The 25,109-nt window shown below is 32.2% G+C and overlaps 1 protein-coding gene across 2 annotated transcripts; it reads left to right on the top strand.

The window, feature by feature from the left end:
- The first annotated feature begins 21,465 nt into the window (after positions 1-21,465).
- Positions 21,466-24,704, top strand: LOC116031528 (pentatricopeptide repeat-containing protein At5g12100, mitochondrial-like). Of its 2 annotated transcripts, none has more exons than XM_031273754.1 (3): positions 21,466-23,934; positions 24,038-24,310; positions 24,426-24,704. In XM_031273754.1, the coding sequence occupies exon 1, from the start codon at positions 21,479-21,481 to the stop codon at positions 23,876-23,878; it is 2,400 nt and encodes a 799-aa protein (XP_031129614.1). In that variant the 5' UTR covers positions 21,466-21,478; the 3' UTR covers positions 23,879-23,934; positions 24,038-24,310; positions 24,426-24,704. The 2 variants fall into 2 exon arrangements, with proteins under 2 accessions (XP_031129614.1, XP_031129613.1); XM_031273753.1 differs by having other exon boundaries at positions 21,466-23,957.
- The last annotated feature ends 405 nt before the right edge of the window (positions 24,705-25,109 follow it).

The following is a 25,109-nucleotide window of genomic DNA, read 5'->3' as shown; positions in this document are numbered from 1 at the left end:
CTCTTTAACATTTTTACTATGAAAATGTAAATAAATTTTATAGTACATATATATACTGTTTTTCAAACGTTTGAAATTTTGTAAAGAATATAATATAGGGATCATTTTGAATGCAGAATTATTAAAATTTGTAGAATTTCTTATATTAGGAGCCAATTAAATACAATAACCCCAAAACAGAGCCCTGGAATCATGCAAAACCATTTCTTGTGACAGGGACCGATAGACAAGATGATGAAACATCCTTAATAATATATATATATATATATATATATATATATATATTTAAAATATTGATAGAAGATAGAGTTGTTGTGCAGATCAATAAATGTAATCCCAAAAAAAAAAAGAAAAAAGAAACTCCAAGCCTCAAGGAGTAAGGGCAATACTTTTATTTTAATTTTGAATGAAATGATTGAGATAGGTAACATTTGAATTTAAATTTATTGTTCAAAAACACTTGATTAGAAATTCAAATATTGTAAAATTAAAATTTTGATTTTTGTAAAAGTTAAGATGCATCGAGGTTTGAGCTAGACTTTCTTTCAAATAAGAGTCAATCTCTACTAATGCAATTCGAACTAAATCTTAATTAGTCTTGAAAATATAGCAGATACTCAAATTCGTGTGTAAAACAATCAATTATTCAAAAAGGGTCATAATGACTATAAAATTCAAAATGTAAAGGCAATATAAGTGTAGAAAAGGGGTTTCAAAGAGGCAAAGGGAACATACATATATATGTTAGCTTATCGGTATATTCAGTTGTCCCACCCAATAGAAATGCTTACAATTCAGCGAGAGAATTAGTAACTGTGTTCGACGATAGAAACTCTAGGCTACACCAAAAAAATAAATAAAAAATTAGAATATATCTTTTCTATAATCATACTTAAACTAATAAAATGTATACATCGCGCTTAAAATAATCATAAAGATCGGTCAAAAAGTTATTTATCTTTTTCAATAACGACAGAAATATAGTATTTTGTGTGTAAATCGTGGGATGAGTTTAATTTTCAACAAAAATTTAATACTGATTGTACTATAAATGGGATTAACAAATTAATGCAGCCACCATCACTTTTTGAAGGTAATAATTGTGGGCTAGGTATCTAGCTAGATAGGTAGGCAAATATATAGTTATATACACGTACGTACGATGATGTCTTTGTCTTATTAACTTTATGAAATTTCCTTAAGTTTGGCTAAAGCACATGGAAGGTCAGAGAGCATTTCTCCTGGGCTGTTTGGGGAATTTTAAGCTTTAAGATTGAAGAGATCAGATGAGAGGTCTTCAAGCATAAAAGGACAAATCTTCCATGATTGTATATGCTTACCTACATGCATATATATATGTATATGCATGCATGCATTCATCCCCTTGCTACTAGCAAGGGCATCATGAGCTTATTGCAGGTATACCAAAGTGGTAAAAAATTTTGAAACTTTGCAGATGACATTAATGATCCAAGGGCAATTATTTCTGCTTTTATTTCATATACTTGATGCTATTTGTGAATTATTACAGAGAAATTGAAGTTACGTTGTTGTTGGCTGATTGTGCCACTCGCGATTTACCTCTGCTGGGGCTCTAGGCTGGGGATAGTTCATGTGGGCTTAGGATTAGTTCAACGAAACTAGGATCACCTAAGTATTAAAAAATGAACTTTTATATTAATTACTTAACAACATAACACTTGTGGCCCTTGTGGAGCGGAGGCCTAAAGGGTTAGAACTTAATATCCTATCATTAGGATGTAGCACTTGTGAGTTGTGACGCAAGTGCATGTAAGAAAATAAAGATGTGTGCTGTGTGCATTTGTTACTAGTAATAACTTTTATCATAGTAGTAAACATTTGAACATCACAATGTAACCTGATAGTGTTGGGCTTAGGTTTATAAGTTTGAATCCCAAACTTAAGGGCCCCGCTTTGTCTTAGAGAATAGTGGGGAAAATAAATCGCGGAATATGCCTTAATCGAGAAAAAGAAAAATTAATGCACCGAGGACTATTTTTACATTTATTTGGATGGATTTTAATTATTTTTTTTTAGAAAACAAAATTCTGGGATATGGAGGGCCCATGAGATTATTTGCTTGTCTATTAAGTATTATTAATTAATTAAGGTACTAAACGCGTTTAGTGATTGTTCCATGATGGCTACTTTTCGTATAGTACTAGCGCAAGTTTGTCTATTCTTATTTTTACACGAATATTTAAACTGTTTGAGCATATATTTGCAGTAATTTCCTTGGATGATCAGTTTGGGATCACAAGTTAACCTTCACTCGATCATAATATACTTTTAGATAACAAGAGTAGACTGTCTTATGAATTAAAGTAATTTTTTGGATGATAAATTAAAATAGTAATTATAATATGAGAGATTAAATGGTGTCGCAAACGGTATATGAGACAATAAGGTGAATACTATTCAAAGAGGGGTACGGTGAGTAAAACATGATTCTCGTACTTAAAGGTTACAAGTTCGATTTTTGTTAAAATTAATTTCTTGGTCAAGTCTATCGCACAAGGTCTTCCTAGTGCGGTTTACCACTACAATAGACTATTATATAGGAGCGGGATTTACTCCGTATATATCTTCGGATAGTGATTACGGATTTTTCTCATCACAAAACATAGGGTAAATGACTTGGTAATAAATATTGATGTCACAAAACATGTGTGACGTACCAATGACAATATAGAAATTGCAAACGATAAAGTATTGACAAGCTAAGGTAAAAAGTACTTAAATGGGCAAATATATGAAGGGTGAAGTTCAATATAGTACTATCAAAACGTAACCTTAATTGCTGCACAAGTAAGTATATATATATATAACACTATAACTTTTAGTGTATAAGAGTATGCCTATTTTTTTGGAGGAACGGGAAGAGATACCCAACTAAACTATCTTCTCTCACAATTGGCACCTGATTTTCATTGGCGGGTTTTGAAACTCCATCCAGTTATAGTTTCTTTTATATTTGAAAAATACGATTGTAATATCCGTTCAGTCAATACTGTCACACTGAGACTCGAACTCATGACTTCTCGTTTTAGGAGCCACTTCGAGCCACTAGAAATCGAGTTATGTTTCATATTATCAAATAAAAAAAATTAAATACTTCCAGCACTCGTCGTGTATAATAATCGAAATGAAATCCAAAATTTTCTCATTTGATTAAAAGATTCCACATTCAAATCATCCTACTGTATATGAGTAGGAGTCATCGAATTTTGTTATGTGTCAAAATAATTGAATACGTGTTAAATTAGTTGAATTTAAGTTGGCGAGTATGATTTGAAATAAGAAAAGAAAAAAAGAAGAAAAGTTAGAAGGGAATTATTTGAAATGACGAGTGAGGAGAGAGTAGCTGCGCTGGCGATGGCGGCATCGTTATGACTTGTGACGATAATTCACATTTTTGTTGCTTGTGAATCATGGATGGCGACTTTGATGCATGTCAGATTCAACATTTGTCACCAAACAGTAATAAAAATAATATTATTATTACAGATTACAATACACACACGCCTTTGATTTTCTTGTCAAAATATTATTTATATGGCTGTATTGCTGTAACCTAAGCCCTAAAGTAGATTCGTGATGTTATAAATTTATTTTGGCTTTACTGAGGTCACAATTTAATTTACCATGCATACTGATCAGGTTGAGATATATATATATAGGGGCGCGCTTAGATGAGAACGAATGTCCAAACCGAGAACTAATTGCAGTCATCCACGTGTTCATATTTAATGGATCATATGTACTTTTAACAAAAAGACACGGTGGTATTTTCGTGAATAGCTTAAAAGTTTTAGTGCAAGTAACATCTGTTAAAAGTGCAAGCAACGGGTGTAAATGTACAAGTAAAAACTAAAAAGTGTAACCATTTCACTTAATAGTGCAAATAATTTACTTTTCTAACACTGGTGCACCTAATGATAACGTCTTTCACATTTGTGCACTTAATGATAAATTTTTTGCAACTAATGATAACGTTAGGTGCACTTAATATTAATGCAAGTATACATTATTTGTTGCACTTTTAATACATTTTACTCGCACTTACGTACACTATATGAAACTTTTACAAACACTTTTAACACAATTTACTTGCACTTCAAAGTTCAATTATTTACCAAAATGCTATTGTATTTTTTTTAAAAAAAATATAGTGTTTCGGATCCATTAGATCTGGACACGTAGACGGTTGTGATTGGTTCTCAGTTCTCTCTTGGGCGGTATATATATATATGGGATCATGTGTGAAGCTTCTTCTAGGCAAAACATGCGTATTAAGGAGAAAAATTGTGCACCTGGAGTTTCATATGCATGCGCAGTTTTAAAGTTTTACAAATTTATGCACCTTAAGGTGCAAATTTATGCTCCCTTAGCTTTAAAGTTATGCACCTACAATGTAGAAGTAGTAATTCCTAATTTTTAATATTAGGCAATCAATGATTCATAGTTGTGCACCTTACACTTTAAATTCAAGCACCTTAAATAGGAAATTAAAGTTTTTCTCCCTACTGCGTGGATGCCGTAATTCATAAGTTTTAATGTTTGACAATCAAGGATTCAAAGATGTGCATCTTACACTTTAAATTAAAGTACCTTAAAGAGGAAAATTGTGCTCCTTAAGATTTAAAGAGATACAACTACGACATGCACATTAAAGAGGAAAGTTGTGCTCCCTAAGGTTCAACAATATGCACCTACGACGTGAAAGTCGTAATTTATAAGTTTTAAAGTTTGGCAATCAAGGATTCAAAATTGTGCAACTTACGCTTTAAATGCATGCACCTTAAGGAGTAAAATTATGCACCTAGAGTTACAACTTAGCAAATTCAAAGTTTTGCAAATTTATACACCTTAAGAAGCAAAATTATGCACTTGGAGTTTTATTGTCGCAGTTTTAATTTCAAAGTTTTACAAATTTATGCACCTTAAGAAGCAAAATTATGCACAACATTCAATAATTATTGGGAGTAATATTGTTAGCTTATTGACATCTGTAAGTTAAGACAAATAGCTATTAATCAAACATTCAAAGACTCGTTTTAGCTATTTGACTTGCTAAAGTTGGTCAAAGTAACTAAAGTTTGGTTGCTAAAGTGTTTACCAAATACTCATTTAATTTTAGTTGTTTAAACATGTCAAATAGTTTAAGTTGGTTAACTAAAATATGATCAGTTGTTTACCAAACACCTCTACTATTTGATATTGGGTGCATGATTTTTCGTTTATTACTACACAAACTCGTAACGTGTATTATTTTGCCTTTACAAACCTATATCAACTATCCAAACATGTGCTATCGAGGTTCAGGAGTATTAGACACTTGATATTAATTATATTACTCGACTCATTGTCATCCCTAACATAGAAGATAAGTTTTTGTTTGGAGAAATAATCGCACTTTTAGTCATTCAATTATTGTCACTTATGCAATTTCATCCCCATTTGTTTTTTTAAGAAATTTAGTCTTTCAATTGTTTTAAAAGTTGCGAACTTAATTAGTTATTTTGTAACTTTGATGTTAAACAATTGAAGAACAATTAAAGGACTAAAAGTGTGATTTCTCCTTTTATTTTGTGTTTATTTTTTACCACTAGTATAACGATTTTCGGTTTCTAGTTGAACATTTTAATTCTGGGGCAAGAAATATAATAAATATTAAGATATTAAGATAGACTTAATTACACATACGGCGCATAATTATCTCTTTTCTACTTCTTTTTAATTTTTCTTTTTTCTTTCTTTTTTTTTTAACGTCAAATATATAAACGCAGTACCCGATTAGGCGATTAATCCCTACTTGCATAGGAGCAGAAACATTAAGACTACGTGCATAGTACAGTGATACATGCTAATTGCTAAACATTAACACTACGCGCAATTTATCTTTTTTTTTTTGTGTGTGATTTTTGCGCTATTATATAAGAATAAGATTTACTAAATGTATATCATTAGATAGTGATTACCTCAATTGTACGTTTCTCTTGTCAACAAAAAACAAAAAATAAAATAAAAATATTAATATACAGTCCAACACTCCAACTATCAGTTCACATGGTCATTCGTTATTAATATTAAATAGAGAAAATTAAATATGTTGTCTATTCAAAATCTAGAATTCTTTTTTATTTTTAGGAAAGCTCGCAACTCTTACAGTAAGTTCAATTTAGAACATTGATGTTATCAAACCAGTTGTTCAATAAACTTAGTTGATTTTAAAAAAAAAATTACGGGGGAAAAAAGAAGAATTTGTGGTTGAAATAGTGAATGAAGCATTGAATGTAAATATGATCGCTGGTTGTTGTGACAAAAAAATAAAATAAAATTTAAAAACTGAAACACTATATAACACATTAAATAAATAGTGCCAAAATCTAGTCATGAGATCTTGTCTCCTTACTTTGTCTTTCCACTCTTTTAATTTAATTTGTTATTAATAATTATTATTTTGTGCTTCAAATCCTTTTCTCAAGATGCTAATTAAAGCCTATATATAGACCTGAAATAATGAAGCTAAGATAATTAGAATATGTCATAGCTAGGCACTTTACTTCTTATTATGTTTAAGAAACAGGAGTTAGCTTTGCCAAGAAACAAAACATAATCCTCCTTAGCTCCTCCTTAGCTTGCTTCAACCGCCATATATCGTCAGATGGATTCTAAGAGCATCCTTAGTAGTGAAGTTTTTTTTGTGATTTTTAATAGTTTTTGTAAGTGTGATTAGAAAAAAAAAATGAGACGGGAGGGAAAAAAGTAAAACAAATCTGATTTTAAAAAAAAATTGTCAGACGCTTCCGCTGGGCGTCTGCTGTGCGCGAAACACGCACAACTTTTCATTTTTCTTGACTTTGTTGTCAGCGAATTACTGTTCCAATAACTTCAATTTGTAGATGAACCTTTGTTTTCTCTCACATGTCTTCTCTCTCCTCCATGTGGCCATCTCACCCCTAAAATCGTGAAAAGAACACTGGTGTGGATGCTCTAACTGAAACTCGAACTTAAAAGAATTATAATTCAAAAAAAATATTTAAATGTATTGATTTTATATATATATATATAACACCGAACTAGGAAACCATCGGAATCATCCATCTGGAAAAGTCTAATGCATCTGATGCAATAAGAAAAAAAATAGTGACATTTTTGTAAATAAGTTAAATTTTAAAATGCAACTAGTAACGCGTTAAATTCAACTGTCAACACTATAAAGTACAACTAAGCAAAACTATAGAATGCATTAGTTCACTGCACTTATAATTATGCGCAATGCACTACTCTATAGTGTTATTAGTTGCACTGAACAGAGATTCACAATTTCATTCGAAATGATACAAAAACTAAACTTTTATTTTGCAAGATTAGTAATGTAATCTGCCACGTCCAAAAGACATAAATAAATTATTTAACCCTTATAATTAAAGAACTAAAAACATATTTTCTCTATTTCAAAAAAAAATCTCAATATATAATTAATACGAAAACTCTAATCATATATATATGTCTACTTATATATATTATAACATTATATGTTCCTCGAATTTGTTCATCCAATAATGCAGAAAAAGTTTGGATCAACCGGACCCCTACGAGGCTACGGCGTTAATTGGAAAACAAGCCTAAATTATGAAATATGAGTAGCAATATAATGGAACAAAAACATATATAGAGGAATCTTCCAAAACAAAGCATTCTAACGTACGAACACACATTAAATGGTGTGTCCTTACTATTGACTATTCTGATGATTCTACTTGTCAGATTTTTGTAGCCTCTTTTCTAGTTAACAACTTTGCCAGGTCTCATTCGTTCGATCGATATATCAACCTACAATGGCTAGACAACACCATCCAACAAAAGCAAAGCTAAGAGAATTTTTTTGGCTTAATATATAAGACATATAAATGTTTTCTTGGCTTCTTTTTTTTTTTAAGTTATGATGCACAAAAACTTTTAAGTATGAGTACTTCTACGTTTCACATTTTGAAAAGGTTACTATGCTACTATTATATTTTCAAACAATACATTAATATATAAGACATATAATGTTATATGACCTCTTTTTGTAAGTTATGATGCATGAGAACTTTTAAGGGTGAATCCTTATACAATTTAAACAACGTTTCTTCTGTTTGTTGAAATCAGCACCTTGCTAGCTATTTGGATTACTTTCCGGTTCTTCACTTTATTGAGTTTCAAAGAACCTCAATCTCTGTCCTATTTTGAATAAGACTATACTATACTTGCTCCTATTTATAGTTCCAAGCAATACACGAATATATACGACATAAAATAATTATCAGGCTTTTGTTGATACGCAGGAACTCATAGGATGAATGTTTTTGAGAAATGTTTATTTCCAAGAAAAAAAAAAACTCAAAAAACGTTTTAAGATCGTGACAGGATAATTGAGTATGCAGCACCTGACCCGAATCATCAGCAATGACCTGAAGGCAACAAATGGTCACCCGTTACACAAAGACGACGACACATTGATGAGATGATAATTACTCCAACGGCTCTCCATTATTACGACCCAGCACTCAATGTATGTTCACCGTACTATTACCAGCATTTTATGTATGCTCACCATTACTAGCACTCAATGTATGCTCACCAGGACTGGGAGTCCGTTACACTCACCCAGAGGAAGAGCCGTTGCAGCCATAGTATAAGTAGTAGAGTTGTGGTAGATGATGGGGGACACTTTGTTTATGATACACAACACTACTATATTGTAATCAAATCACTCACTCTCACTAAACACACAGATCTACATTGTAGTACCATAACCATTGTTACTCACTTATCTACTCTACTTACCCATGACACTCAAATAAATACTATATTTCACTTCTATCAAATATACCCGATAACAATATTTACTGTCAGATCGTTTTCATAATCTATAAATACATTCCAAAAAAAGAAACTTGTACACACACACACACACATATATATATTTCTTTTACATATATTTATACGTTTTCTTGTATTTCATATCTTTTTTTTTTCCTATGTACCATTTCTCTATTTTCTATTTTGGTACAAATAAAATAAATTGTAAGTTGAATCCCTAAATGCCAAAATTCTCTCTCAGCTCCCTAATCGCCACCCCCACCCCTCCATCCCGCGGCCCCACTCCGGCGGAGGAGTGGGGGAAATAACATGATTTTTGTGACTCTTCAATGATTCAATATGACCGACGAATCCGATGCTGCTATATAATTAATACATACAATAACATATTTATTTATTTATATTTAATGTTTGTGTTGCTATCATCTGACCGATGTGGCTTTAATAATTATTGTCCTAGGTTTTTAACTTAAATTATGTCTTTGGCACAATGAAATTATTACAGAACAGTAATTTTTAAGACGTTTCATATATAACACAATGACATATATCATAATCTTAATAATAAACTCTATTATCTTAAAAATGTATGACTGAATTGGTGAAGTATGATTCTTGTTCTCGAATTGCAACGTGTTCAAATATGATTGTCCATTCAGCCATCACATAATGTGGTCCCTAAATTGGTTCATTGCACTTATGAAGAGGATTGATGTGGCTAGAAAAATAGTTTCTTTACTAAGTTGTTTTTGGATTTTTTCCTTCCCTTAATTGATTTTTTTTATCAAATGAAAAACCCTCTATTTAAATATAATTGTACATTTTGTTTACACAAATATTATTAAACAAAGAATTTCTCCTTTTTTAAAAAAATTCAACTTTAAAATTTTTTTTTAAAAAAATCCATAAGTTATTATTATCATACTGCATGGGGTGATCAAACTTGTCTTCTAGATAGTGATGATCTAGGTTGAGGAAAAGATAGATAGAATATAATGGAATTATCTCGAGAAAGTATGGAGTTAATTCGAACTTTTATCAATCAATTCTTGTGTTTTTTTTTAAGTTACTCAAATCCATCAAATTTGGTCTCTCTTTTTTTTTTTTTTTAATACTACTGACTCCGTGTATCTATTCACAGATGCTTTCACTGAGGCTCGAACCTACTCCCATCCATGTGGAAGTGTAAATCGGGTTCCACTAGACCACAATTTGGTCTCTTCATTGTTAAGTGAAGTCATGAATTCTGAAGGACCAAGTTCACAAGTATCTTATCATTAAAATATGGTGATAACTGCATGCTATAATATAAAATATAAAGAAATAAAATTTTATATTTGCTACTAGCTATTATAACTTTTTGTGTAATGGTAAGCATTTAATTCAACAATTGTTATCATAGCAGGTCACAAGTTTGAAGCTAGTAGCGTTACGCCTTTGCTACTAGCTATAGTTTTTTGCGTAATAGATCGTAGTAAACACTTGATTCTAACACTGATAAAGTAGCACAATTTTAATTGAAAATTAAAAGCGATACATTTTCAATAATCAAGAGACTAAAACTGTCAATTTTGAAATTGATGACCAAAAGTTTTATAAAAAAATAAAATAAAATAATTTTTCCTATTTTATGAGATTCAAAAGCTATCACAAAAAAGTGATACTACGTATTTCTTAGGATTATTTACCTGTCATTGACAGAATTTATCATCAAATTAAAATAAAGAGATAAATGGATTTTATTCATTCTATTTGCATAGCAGTCAACGCCATATTTTGATGGCAAAATGCTAGACTCGGCCTTCCAAACCTCCACTCAACAGGATCCATTATTGTTGATGCAACAAAGAAATAAAGTGATGCATGATGATGATGATTAGACCATGATCACACTTGCATGCAACTTCTTGTATACTTAATTTGACTTGTGTTGCATTTCAATTCATTTTTTTAAAGTTTGGATTCCTTCATGGATTATATTCTAGGACTTGCAATGTACTATAAAAGTGGCTGATGACCAATCATGCATGGCCTGAGAACATTGACAATTGCATGAGATTCAGGAAATTTTTGTGTTTAATTGCTATATGTGGTAAAATCAACTTTGTAAAAGTGATTTTCTTCTTTTTATTAATCTGCAGAATCAACTTTCCATGACTCTTCAAGGCTAAGGCCAATCAAAAATTGTGTAGCCATGCAATTGTTTTGCCTTTAAAAACAAATCTCAAAAGAGTGGTTCAACTATATCCTAATAAATTGGAATAAATATAAAAAAAATGATTCTCGTAAGTCCTATAAAAATCGGATTAATGAAAAATTAACATGTGCAGAGATTAGATGATTTCATGAATAAAGAACCAACATTTAGAATTATATTCCACTTCTTTAATCTCTAATAAGGGATCGAATCGGGTCGTTTTATGTAGTTTCCTATAATAATTTGATTTTCTTTTGTAATTAATAATTAAAAAAAATTAATGGGACTTCCACCTCAATTAACTATCTGTACCAATTGGAACAATGTTCCCACATACTCGTTACAATTTCAAAACTTTTAACATTCGAATCACTTTTAATTATTTTTTTTATAAAAGGTACTAGTACTAATTATTACTTTAAAATTTTTCGTAATTATTATTCATATTTATTAATTACTTGCCAACCAATCAACCAAACTTATTATGACTTGATTAGGTATGAATTTGTCAAATGGTGAAAATTTTGATACAAATTGAATAGAATTGTATATTGTTGTCATACAATTGCTGATCCATCAAATCACCACACATGGGTGGTAGGTCCTAATGTTTGTCATTAAGGGGAAGATAATTTCTTCTTAGCTACTCCTTTAGATATCTCCACACTAAAATGTTATAATCTTATGTTCTCAATTTCAAAACTCAATGGCATAATATTGTTACGTTGGTGAAATATATATATATATATATATAGTGTGTGTGCGCGCACGCTTCATTTGTCAATCTACATTAAAGTGAAACTTCATGGTCAAGAACCTGTTGGATCATTCATCATGTGACTGTTGTAAGTTAAGCATGCTTAATCACAAAGTTTTTTAACTATCCAACCGTTATATCCTACTTACAACTAATTGATGATAAGTAGGTGGGCATTAACCATTTAACCATATCCCTCTATGGTAAGTCACAACGCCATGTCTCGAATCTAGCATGGGCTGAACTTGGCCAACCCGATCGACGCCCAACAGAACCTATCCATCAGCTCATTAGATATACTTTAGCATGATTTAGAGAATTGACACATCAATAATGTAACATGATATAAGTAATTCAAAAAAAAATACATGATTATAAAGTAAGGTATTTTAACAAACATTTCAAGTATAAGATAATTGTTACACATTACAAATTATTATTGACAATATTCATATAATTAATTAAGTTAATATTTGAAAATTTTATTTGAACAAAAGTTTCAAGTAATAACAAATTGAACGACTTAGCCTCCTTTTAAGAGAATAATGTGGTTGGAGTGGTTAAAGTGATGGTGATGAGAAATGTTTAAATGTATTTGCTCTCTTCTATCTTTAGCTAGTGCTATTGAAACTTCTACAATTGGAATGTGGTATTGAAATTGACTCTAGATATAACCGGGGATAGAAAATCAGTTGGGTTATTGATAAAGAAGAACAATATATATTTCTCTAGTTTTTAATACTCATATACAATGGACATATTTATAATACATTAATACATCTTACTAATATGTAATCAATTCTACACTAATTACCCAACTTAATTGATTCACATTCTTATCATTCCAGTTTGGTTCATAACTACTTTCACCTCCACTGAAGCTCGAACTCACAACTTCCTATATGGAAGAGCAACTTGGTGCCACTAGATCACACAGTGCTTGACACAAAAAGGTTGAAAATTCACAACCCCAAGGGCTTCTCATGTCCCGGCCCAACAAATCGTTTGGGAAGATGTAAATCACGGTAACTCAATGACCCATAACATTTTCCCTTTTTGAAATTTCTATAATTGGAATGGTCTACTACTCCACCCACAAGTTATCTATCCAAACCTCTTTCCGAAGAGCAATCAGAGTGGTGAACTGCTCAAATCGCTCTCCCAAACACACTCTAGAGTGGTATCAATGATATTGAAACGGGCCAACTGCTTTAATTATACCATTCTCACCATAATATAATCCCTCTAATTAAAATTTATTCAACTGAAACAACGAAATGCTCTAACCATTCTCCAAATCATGCCATTATAGTTTTTAAAAGCAAAGTTGTGGCATTAGGTCCACTGGCCTCTATTCGTTGAGGCATATTTTCTTTCAGCTTTTGGGCACCTAATCATTCTTGTCTAAACACAAATCCATTTTCCGTACATTTCTTCTTTAATGTTTATTTGATGTTTGTTGAGGTTTTCCCATCTCATATGAGACACAATGAATTTAAAGTTTATGAATATTTATTAACTATTTCTATTAGAGTACTTGCATTTGGATCCATACATGTAGCTTAACCATGATGTTTGTGAGATGTTTTGTATTTAATCTTTGCTAATTGTGTAGTGATTTATAATGATATGATACTAATAAATAATAATATATACAATCGCTATATACCAAAATCAATTATAATAACACTAATACAACTATAATTGTAACATTATATATATATATATATATATATATATATATATATATATATATATATGATTCTTCCCAATGTGAATCCAATTACTTAATGGAGGTGTTTTAGACAACTAAATCATGCATAAAGTAAACTAAATATCAATATCAATGTATTTAAGCCGTGAGTGATTATCTAGACTAATTGTCGTAAAGGTAGTCCTAACGTCGTCGTATTACACACAAGTGGGGCCCTCAAGCCAACATGCAGCTCTCTTAGCTTATAAGATTCGAATATAACATACTTTAGAAAAAGTGTGAGAAACTGTTCAATACTCAGCATAAACACAAGATTAAGCTGGCAACCACTCATGAATAACTGTGGCACTGACGGCAATCCACAATATAAAAGTAATAATTGAAAATCGAGCATCTAATTAGTCAGACCGACATTCATAGTCTTGTGAATGGAATAAGATAAGATTAAGAGAATGAGAGAAAAAGAGAAGGTAAAAAGGGATGAACGACAAAATCTAAAAACACTGGAGTGGTGTCAGATTTTGCACAATGTGATAAAAGGGTTAATGGGATTGAAGAAGTGAAATAGTAAGAGCATTTTAGAGGATAATTAAAATGATGATGATGATAATGTGGATGATTATTAGTGTGTTAAAAGGGTGAGGTGGGGGGAAGAAGGCATCTAAGTATAGTAAAATGGAGTGCATGGAGACACAAGAGTTGCTCGATGAAATGTGTGAATGAGTCATACTCGCAACAAATGCCGAGCTTTAATGTGTTTATTTTTTGCGAGACCAAAAAGAAAGACTACTTGTCATTTCACGTGAATGGGCCTACACTCTTCTCCAATTGTCTGCCAGTACACCACTCCGGTGAAGACCCACAAATATTCATTCTGATTTATACTATCAATTACTCCCTTCCCACAATTGTTTTACTATTTACTTCATTAATTAATCTTATCATTTTTCACTAATTAAATCAGCTTGGTTGGCGTGAGTGATTGTACACTCTTATCTTTAAGAAAAGTTAGGAGTTCAAATTTTCTCTTATATGAAAAAATCAATCTAGTCAATACTTTGCCCTTTAATTGGGCCGGCCCAGTGTGAACGAGAATTAATCTGAGTATATATGGTACGAGTTTAAAGGTGTCTTATACAGTTAGGGTCTGCTCAGGACACCTCGTGGTCTAACCCAAAAAATATTATCATTCTTCTCTTTTTTTAAATCATAATGGGAGGGGGTGACCCCCGGGGAGTTCATAAATTTAATCCTCCACCACTTTACGAGCTCTTGTGACGTATGCCATGTCTTCGAGGTACGCATCCTCGCAAACGATTGTGCAGTCCATAAACCTCTTCTGACCGTCCTCTTGGAGCGCTCCAAACAACGCAAGACAATCAGCCACCCTGTTCTGTTCTCGGTAAATCGGTCGGAATGAAATCTTCAAATCCTTATTGATCCACCCCTTCACCTCGTCCAAACATTGCCTGATGGGTCCCCGCCCTGCCATGTCCTCTTGGATCCATGCTAGAACATTCATCGCGTCGGATTGAACTTCCATGTCCCGTATTCCTATTTGCCATGCCCAACTTAGAGACTCTGCAATAGCGCAAGCTTCAGTCAGGGCCGGATCATTCTTCCCTTTTAATTTTCTCAACATTAATTTAAGAAACTATGTCAAAATAGTAATGTTGCAAAAATCCTGCCTAGGTGCCGCCTAAGCGCTAGACGCTAGTCGACCACCTAGCGTATCACCTTAAATGCTGGTTTAGGCAGGCAGGCAGCTGGTCAGCTAGGCGACTGACTAGGCCGCTTAAGCGCCGCCTAAGCACTGTCTAGGCGCTAACTGCCTAGGTCTTCTAGGAGCTAACTAGACCTTCTAGGCACCGACTAGGCTGCCTAGTTGGTCGATTAGCTATTATTCGTTTTTTAATGAGTTATTTCACTCAAATTGTACAAACTCTAGATATTTTTTAGATTAATATTTAATATTTTAGTATTAACTATTAAAGTATTATATAGTTTATAATTATTAGTCTTTAAAAAATTAAAAAATACTTAAACAAATTTTTAAAAAATAAAACATAAATAAAAAAAATGTACGGGCGCCTAGCGATTTTTTCAATCATGCAAAATAGACACGAGTATACTCAAAACACCTCGCGGTCTGACCCAAAAAACTTATCATGCTTTCCTCTTAATTTTCTCTATATTAATTTAAGAAACTATGTCAAAAATAGACACTAGACCACAAGGTCTTTGGCAGCATTACCATGTTTTATGTAGTTTTTATTTTGTTTGTAGTTTTTTTTTTTATATCATAGGTAAAAAAGAAGAAATAAATGAAGTACTGTAATATTTTTCCTATAGTACTGTAATATTTTTCCTATTTTCGTCTTTTAACATGAATTTTTGGAATTTCAAAATAAAAAAGCACAGGGAATTATCTATAAGGTTTTTAAAAAAAAAAAGTTATCAGTTCAATTTTTGCTAACACCCTTTTGGTTGAATCCGTCAAGTGAGATTTTACCTCTCATGTGATATATGGACTATTACACAAGAGAGGAGATTACCTAGTATATATATTCGAATAGTGACTACAGATTTTCCTAATCACAAAAAAAACATTATTATGGAGGATTATTTGTGAATTGGCTAACTCAATCACAAGTTAATAAAGAGTCTATACAATAATTATATGAAAAAAAAAATTGAACAATTCAAATAGTAAATGTTAGACAGTAATTGTAATAAAATAATTTAATATTACTCATAAAAAAAAGTTACCCCTAGCTATTGACAAAAAGAAAATTATTAAATGCTAATGTAGAATATTCCACTAGCTTATTTAGTACAGTATAAACTATTATAAATAAGCTAATAACTAAATACTATATAAGCATTAAAATAAAACCTTGGATAAAATTTTCGATTAATCAAATTTTATTTTGAACTAACCTATAAAAATGTCAAGTATATTAAATGAGCATGCCTTGATAATTTGGTCAAACTGTGTTGGTTTAGCTTATACATGGAAAAGTAGAAAGTGGCTAAATAGATGAGATATACCATGCATATATAGAGGGATTAATCAGAATCATAGTAGTAACAAAATAGAAATATGCAATAATTAAAAAAAAAGTTAGTTTATCTTTAAATAATAAATACTACATGCAATTAGATTGGAGTATTAAATATTGGTTTGAACTAAAATAATATACTATAAAAATTACTTATTCTCATCCGTCATAGCAGCAAATGTCACTCTTTTTTTTTTGAATACTATTGACCCTGTTACAACCTACTGAGGCCCAACAAAGTCAATATTATCCACACTTAAGCTCGAACCCATGACCTCTCACTTGGGAGAATTACTTCATGCCGCTAGACCACAACGCCTTTGGCAGCAAATGTCACTCTTACTCATCATTTTTTCTTTTTTTTTGAAAGGCACTCTTAGTCTCTTACTAATCACTTAAATTAGAGAGTTTTTGGTTAGTAACGGGTATTCTAACCAACGTTATGATCAAATTAGGATTTCAGAAAAAATGTTACTTGTATTTCTAATTAACCCATCCAATTATGTCAAAATCTCTATCCATTAGGAAAAATCATCTAAAAAATTGGGTGGGTAGACTGTCGAATAGGGCAACTAGGTTTCCAACGTTAGAGCAAGGCCAATAGTAGATGTTTTTTTTTTTTTTTTAGGCCAAGTAGGAAGGGATCGGAGAAAATGGAGGAAAAACCATTTTAAAAAAATGCAGGTTTTTACGACTTGTTATTGAATGTCATTTTATACACACTATAGTCTCATTACAGAATCACTAAATTATAATTCTTTTTTTAAGAAACTACATTATAATTCTAAGGAATAAGTTTCAAATTGCCCCCTAAACGAAACCTTAAAGTGCAATTAGGCCACTGAACGAAAAAAATGTGCAATTAGGCCACTGAACACTCCAAATGCATGCAATTTCACCTAATAGCAGGTTCACCTTCCATTTCATCAGGTTGCCTGCTTACATGGATGGTGAGTTGACATTTTAAAATATTTTTTTAATAATAAAATTTAAAATTAAAAATTAATTGAAATTAAAATATTAAAAATATTAATATTTTTTAATTTTTAATATTTATTAAATAATAAACTTTAAAAATAAGAATTAATTAAAAATATTAAAATATTAATATTAAAATATGAAAAAATTAATATTAAAAATATTTAAAAATTAATATTTTTAATTTTTAATTTTTAATTTTTAATTTTTAATTTTTAATTTTTAATTTTTAATTTTTAATTTTTATATTTATTATTAAAAAATTATTTTAAAATGCCACATCATCATCTAGGTAAGCAGGCAACCTGATGAAATGGAAGGTAACCTGCTATCATGTGAAATTGCATGTATTTGAAGTGTACANTTGATAATTTGGTCAAACTGTGTTGGTTTAGCTTATACATGGAAAAGTAGAAAGTGGCTAAATAGATGAGATATACCATGCATATATAGAGGGATTAATCAGAATCATAGTAGTAACAAAATAGAAATATGCAATAATTAAAAAAAAAGTTAGTTTATCTTTAAATAATAAATACTACATGCAATTAGATTGGAGTATTAAATATTGGTTTGAACTAAAATAATATACTATAAAAATTACTTATTCTCATCCGTCATAGCAGCAAATGTCACTCTTTTTTTTTTGAATACTATTGACCCTGTTACAACCTACTGAGGCCCAACAAAGTCAATATTATCCACACTTAAGCTCGAACCCATGACCTCTCACTTGGGAGAATTACTTCATGCCGCTAGACCACAACGCCTTTGGCAGCAAATGTCACTCTTACTCATCATTTTTTCTTTTTTTTTGAAAGGCACTCTTAGTCTCTTACTAATCACTTAAATTAGAGAGTTTTTGGTTAGTAACGGGTATTCTAACCAACGTTATGATCAAATTAGGATTTCAGAAAAAATGTTACTTGTATTTCTAATTAACCCATCCAATTATGTCAAAATCTCTATCCATTAGGAAAAATCATCTAAAAAATTGGGTGGGTAGACTGTCGAATAGGGCAACTAGGTTTCCAACGTTAGAGCAAGGCCAATAGTAGATGTTTTTTTTTTTTTTTTAGGCCAAGTAGGAAGGGATCGGAGAAAATGGAGGAAAAACCATTTTAAAAAAATGCAGGTTTTTACGACTTGTTATTGAATGTCATTTTATACACACTATAGTCTCATTACAGAATCACTAAATTATAATTCTTTTTTTAAGAAACTACATTATAATTCTAAGGAATAAGTTTCAAATTGCCCCCTAAACGAAACCTTAAAGTGCAATTAGGCCACTGAACGAAAAAAATGTGCAATTAGGCCACTGAACACTCCAAATGCATGCAATTTCACCTAATAGCAGGTTCACCTTCCATTTCATCAGGTTGCCTGCTTACATGGATGGTGAGTTGACATTTTAAAATATTTTTTTAATAATAAAATTTAAAATTAAAAATTAATTGAAATTAAAATATTAAAAATATTAATATTTTTTAATTTTTAATATTTATTAAATAATAAACTTTAAAAATAAGAATTAATTAAAAATATTAAAATATTAATATTAAAATATGAAAAAATTAATATTAAAAATATTTAAAAATTAATATTTTTAATTTTTAATTTTTAATTTTTAATTTTTAATTTTTAATTTTTAATTTTTAATTTTTAATTTTTATATTTATTATTAAAAAATTATTTTAAAATGCCACATCATCATCTAGGTAAGCAGGCAACCTGATGAAATGGAAGGTAACCTGCTATCATGTGAAATTGCATGTATTTGAAGTGTACAGTGGCCTAATTGCACATTTTTTTCGTTTAATGGCCTAATTGCACTTTCAGGTTACGTTCAGTGGCCAATTTGAGCCTTATTCCTAATTCTAATTCAACTATGGTTCATTGAAAAATATACACTCAAATATGTGAAAATGATATTCAGTTTCTTTTTATATATAATGTAGTTTCATTATAACACAACTAAAGTATCGTTTTGATATAACTACAATTTCATTTGACAATATACACTCAATATGTGGTACATGTTATTCAGTTTTTTTTTATACATACTGTAGTTTCATTTCAGTAAAACTAAAGTATCATTTCAATTCAACTACAATTTTATTTCACAATATAGACTCAATATGTAAGACATGCTATATATCCAATTTCATTTTATACATACTGTAGTTTCATTTCAACGTAACTACAGTATCATTTCAATTCAATTTCAATTTCATTTGATAATATAAACACAATATGCGAGACAAATTATTCAGTCTCATTTTAAATACACTGTGATTTCATTTTATTCTCAACACACTAAAAATATTGAATTTATTAAAATTTAACGGCTATATTTTTTTACGTAAAGAAACGACACTGCTCTCGACAACTAGATGTTTGGGGTGTTGGGCTATTATAAATTGAAGGTATTATAAGTTGAAGCTAAGTCTGTTGATCTCTTTTTATGGGCTGTTTGGATTCATTGGGATGTTTGGGGTGTTGGGCTTTTCTTTTTTTCTTTTTGGTTAAATGGCACTCTTTTTGGGTTGATTTGATCATCTTTGTTCTCTTAAGTATTAGTTGGCTCTCATTTAATTCTCTTAGTTTTTGTTTTGAGTTTATATTTATTTTGGATCATTGTTAAAATGTTCGGTTTGGACAAGGCTGGTAATATGATTTCTTGACATATCACAACTAAAGAGGGTTATAAAGAAGAAATATAAAAAATTATTAAAATATTTGTGTATTGAATAAAATTCTAACGGAACTTAGTAATTTTGGTGTTTTAAGAATTAAAGCTCGTTTGACGTACCTAGATTAAAAGCTAGTAGTTGCTAACTTATTTTGAAACGCTACATAGAATAGCGTTTCAAAATAAGTTATTGTTTTAAATTGTCTATGTTTTACCGAGTAGAGTTTATAACTTATATGGACCTTAAAATAAGTTATAAGCTCTACTAAACATAATCTAAAACTACAACTTAATTGAAAATATAGTAAATATGATGATCCCTACTGATATGTAAAAGTATCGAGGTCGGATCGTGTAGAGATTCTGCTTTAGTCTGGTTGTTGGTTTAAATATGTGAGCAAGGTTCCCTTAGCGAGAAGCCAAAAGGTTCCAAGCAAATAGTAGGTAGGGGAAATAGCCAACAATCACTCTTCCTTGCCATAAATGCGCTATTTATAGAGATAAGGATGTGACACATGTCAGAGGCCCGACAATCGACATGATGGACACATGTTGAACATGCACTAGCGAGGCTTGGGAACGACATCCCCTTGGGCCATCCGGCCATGTGCTACAAGTTTCATGTCTATCCATTGAGATATCCAGCTCAGTCAATCCAAGTAGGCTTGCTTTGGAAGGTCGTTGTCCCGACCTAACTAGGTCGGGAGACTTCTTCCTACAATAAAAGGCTACTACAACCCCAATTAGCTCAGTTATCGTCTTCAGGTCGGGAACGTGATCGATAAAGTTCAGTAATGCTCCCTCTCTCTGACCTGCACATATACCGAGCACTTGTATGGTATGAGGAGGGAGATATCCGAGGAGTATTTCCTATTAGAAAATATAAGCGATATATTATAATAGTAAAAAGTTATAAACTAAAATAACAACTAGAAAATAATTTATGGACTAAAAATACATTTTTTTATGGTCAAATACAATTATCCCACCAATGCATACTATTATAAATATAAAGTGATATGAATACAAAAAATAAATTTATTATTCTACTCAAAAAATATAACTAGTCCTTTTTATTTATAGTGGTAGATATTGTTAAATTTACTAATTCACTATTCTATTCTCCCTAATTTATTATTAATTATTAATTTGCGAATCGCCTCTGGGTCTCGGCGCTCGCAGAATGATGGCGAAGCGTATTCTTCCCACCAAGCTCCTCGGCCGCCATCTCAGCCGTAGCAGCAGGCTCATCAGCTCTCAGCATGAAGGAAACCCCTCCACCAATGCCGATTCTGCCAACAAAAATCTCCAAGAAGAGCTGCGGAAGCTCCGAATACTCCTACAACAGAACCGGGGCGATAGCGCGAGGAGTTTCATTGCCAATCTTGCCCAGTCCAACTCTGTCTCCGAGCTTTACACTTCCTTCTGCGCCCCCACGAAGCCCCTCTTTGCCGACATGCTTTTCTCCGTCTATGTTGACTCCAAGCTTCTGGATAAAGCGAGTGAGCTATATTCATTGATGAGGAAAGACGGTAAGTTCCCTGCTTTGTCTGGTTTCAAAGTGTTTCTTGAAATGATGAACAGTTCAAGGCAGTACGGAAAGGCCCTCGAAGTGTTTTGGGATGCGGTGAATGCCGATATGCAGATTGATAGCAATAGCTATAGTATAGGTATACAATCGGCCGTGAAGTTGGGGGACTTGAGAAGGGCTCTGCAGTTGATGGATTTAATGAGAAAGTCTGGGTTGCGTATGGATGCCTTTGTTTACAATGTGGTTATGGGGGGATTGTGTAAAGAGAGGAGGGTCAGTGAAGCCCGGAAGCTGTTTGATGAAATGCTTGAGAGAAGAGTGGCACCTAGTAAGGTGACGTTTAATATTCTCATTGATGGGTACTGTAAAGTTGGGGACTTGGAAGAGGCTTTTAATGTGAGGGAAAAGATGAGGAATGAAAAAGTAATGCCGAATGAGATCACATTTAACACTTTGCTTAGTGGGCTTTGTAAGATGGGGAGGATGGAGGAAGCTAATAAGGTGTTGGAGGAAATGAAGAGTTGTGGATTTGTTCCGGATGGATTTACGTCTAGTATACTCTTTGATGGGCACTTGAGGTGTGCTGATATTGATTCTTCTTTGGCATTGTTTGAAGAAGTAGTGAAAAAAGGGGTTCGAATTAATGAGTATACTATCGGCATTTTGTTGAATGGATTGTGCAAGAATGGGAAAATCGACAAAGCTGAGCAGATTCTGAAGAAGTTGATGCAAAATGGATTTACCCCAACAGAGGTGATATTTACCACCATTGTTAATGGCTATTGCAAGGAAGGGAACATGGAGAAGGTAGTTTCAACTCTTGAAGAAATGGAAAGTTTTGGGTTTAAGCCAAGCTGTTCCACATTTAACACATTAATCAATACGGTTTGTAAATCGGGTAAGATGGAAGAGGCAGAGAGATGGTTTAGAAAGATGGCCGAGAGGCAAGTTTCTCCAACAGTGCAGACATACAACTTCTTGATAAACGGTTATGGGTGTAGCCATCAATTCGATAGGTGTTTTGAGATTCTTGAGGAAATGGAAAATAGCGGGCTGAAGCCCAACGTAGTAACCTATGGTTCCCTAATAAATTGTTTGTGCAAGGATGCTAGGCTTCTTGAGGCAGAAGTGATAGTGAATGATATGATAGGTAGAGGAGTTAAACCAAATGCTCAAATATATAATATGGTCATAGATGGTCATTGCACCCGGGGAAAATTTAAAGATGCTTTCCGGATTTTGAATGAGATGGTTGGGAGTGACATTGCACCCACAATTGTAACTTACAATTCATTAATAAATGGACTCTGTAAAAAGGGCAGGGTAAGTGAAGCTGAGGAATTAACTCAAGAGATTCCGAAGAGTGGTTTAACTCCTGATGTCATCACGTATAATTGTTTGATCTCTGGTTGTTCAGATGCCGGGGAGACCAACAAGTGTTTTGAATGGTATGAGCAGATGAAAACTTCTGGTGTTAAACCTACCTTACGCACGTATCATCCCCTAATCAGTGCATGCAAAAAGGAAGAATGTGGACTGACGCTAGTAGACAAAATTGTGCAAGAAATGTCCCAGATGAATCTTTCTCCTGACAGAGTTGTATATAATGAGCTAATTTATTGTTATGCACTTCATGGAGAGGTTGGAAAATCATTTGCTCTGCGCAATAAGATGGAAGAACAAGGGATTCATGCTGACAAGATGACCTACAATAGCTTGATTATGGCTCACTTGAAGAAGGGAGAGTGTCAAGAAGCACGGGCCCTTGTTGACACCATGAAGGCTAGAGGAATTGTTCCTAATTCTAACACTTATAACACATTGATTAGCGGGCATTGCAAGCTCAAAGACTTCAATGGAGCATTCATCTGGTATAGAGAAATGTTCGAGAATGGTTTTCTACCGGTCATCAGTATCTGTACTGAGCTGATCTCTGGACTTAAGGCTGAAGGAAAATCGAAGGAGGCCCAGATCATTTGCTCAGAAATGAGTGCTAAAGGATTGGATGAGCTGAGCTCAAATGAGGATTTCCCTGTTGTTTCAGAAGCCTAGGTCAAATGTTTTATCTACACTCCAGCTCTCCAAGTCATAACCAACTAAAGACATCGGTAATAGAACGAAAGCTTGGATTGTACGTATTTTAGTACCTCTTTTCTCATAAGTTCTTATACAACAGTATCTGTACATTCTGACTGGAATCTTTATTTGTAGTTTGCATCTAGTGACTGGATGACTCATTCTTCATCAGCTTGAGTTTTGTGTTTACATTTATATGGCATGCTAGCAGTCAAATACACATGCCTGTACATGCAGACACTCTGGGTTACGAAAGGGTTGAGGGGATGAAGTGGCTGCAAATGATAGAGCTTGAGAAGCAGAGGATGGAATTCGGTAAGGATTTGGAGCTTCAGAGGATTCAGTTGTTTATGGATACTCAGGTTCAGCTCGAGAAGATTAAGCAAGCCAAACGCCCCGCATCAGATGGTATAAAAATCCGAACTTTTTTTTTTCTTCTTCTTTGTTTATGTTTAGCAATTTCCCTTGAGTTTTTGACAATTAATTACCAAAGCATAAAGTTATCAACTTTTTGTTTGCCCAGATCATTTGCTCAGAAATGAGTGCCAAAGCCCAAAGGATTGGATGAGTGGAGCTCAATTGAGGATTTCTCTGTTGTTTCAGAAGCCTAGCTAGGTCAAAGACTCAAAGGTATATTCTATGTAACAGTATCTGTAAATTCTTGAGTTTTCTGTTTACATTTATATGGCATGTTAGCAGTCAAACATACATGTTTGTCCCTGCAGACACTTCTGATTGTTATTATTATTATTATTAGTATTAATATTAATTATTGATGTTGCTGCTGTTGTTTTTGTGTCGAAATAAATCTTCTTCTCCTATACTCCAAGTTTTTATTGTATGTAATGATTTTTTGAATTTATAACTCATAATCCTTTGATTTAAGGGAAACCCTTTGTTCATAGAGGACCGCCTCAAACCAATGTTAGTCAATAGGTTCTTTCCGTGAAGAATCAAATTTAGAACAATGATTATTAAGTAAACTGTCTGATTAATTCGATTGAGTTGCCTCACATATAACTCTTATAAGTCCTGATTGACATCCGAATTCATGTCTAATCAAATCGGTTGAGTTGTCCCATATAACTCTTACTAGTGGTCTAGTATTTTATATGCGCAATGCACAAAAATATATGTCCAATATTAATACTCAATGTTAAAATCTTAATTATATAAAAATATTTTTTAAAATAATTGTATATAATTT

Source organism: Ipomoea triloba, chromosome 10 (assembly GCF_003576645.1).
Source record: "Ipomoea triloba cultivar NCNSP0323 chromosome 10, ASM357664v1".
Classification (NCBI taxonomy): Eukaryota; Viridiplantae; Streptophyta; class Magnoliopsida; order Solanales; family Convolvulaceae; genus Ipomoea; species Ipomoea triloba.
Note: the sequence above shows the minus strand (reverse complement) of the source record. Positions and strands in the feature narration are given on the sequence as shown.

Bases quoted from the DNA above. Each gene is read 5' to 3' on its own strand.
- LOC116031528 (XM_031273754.1), top strand. From the start codon at position 21,479: ATGATGGCGAAGCGTATTCTTCCCACCAAGCTCCTCGGCCGCCATCTC.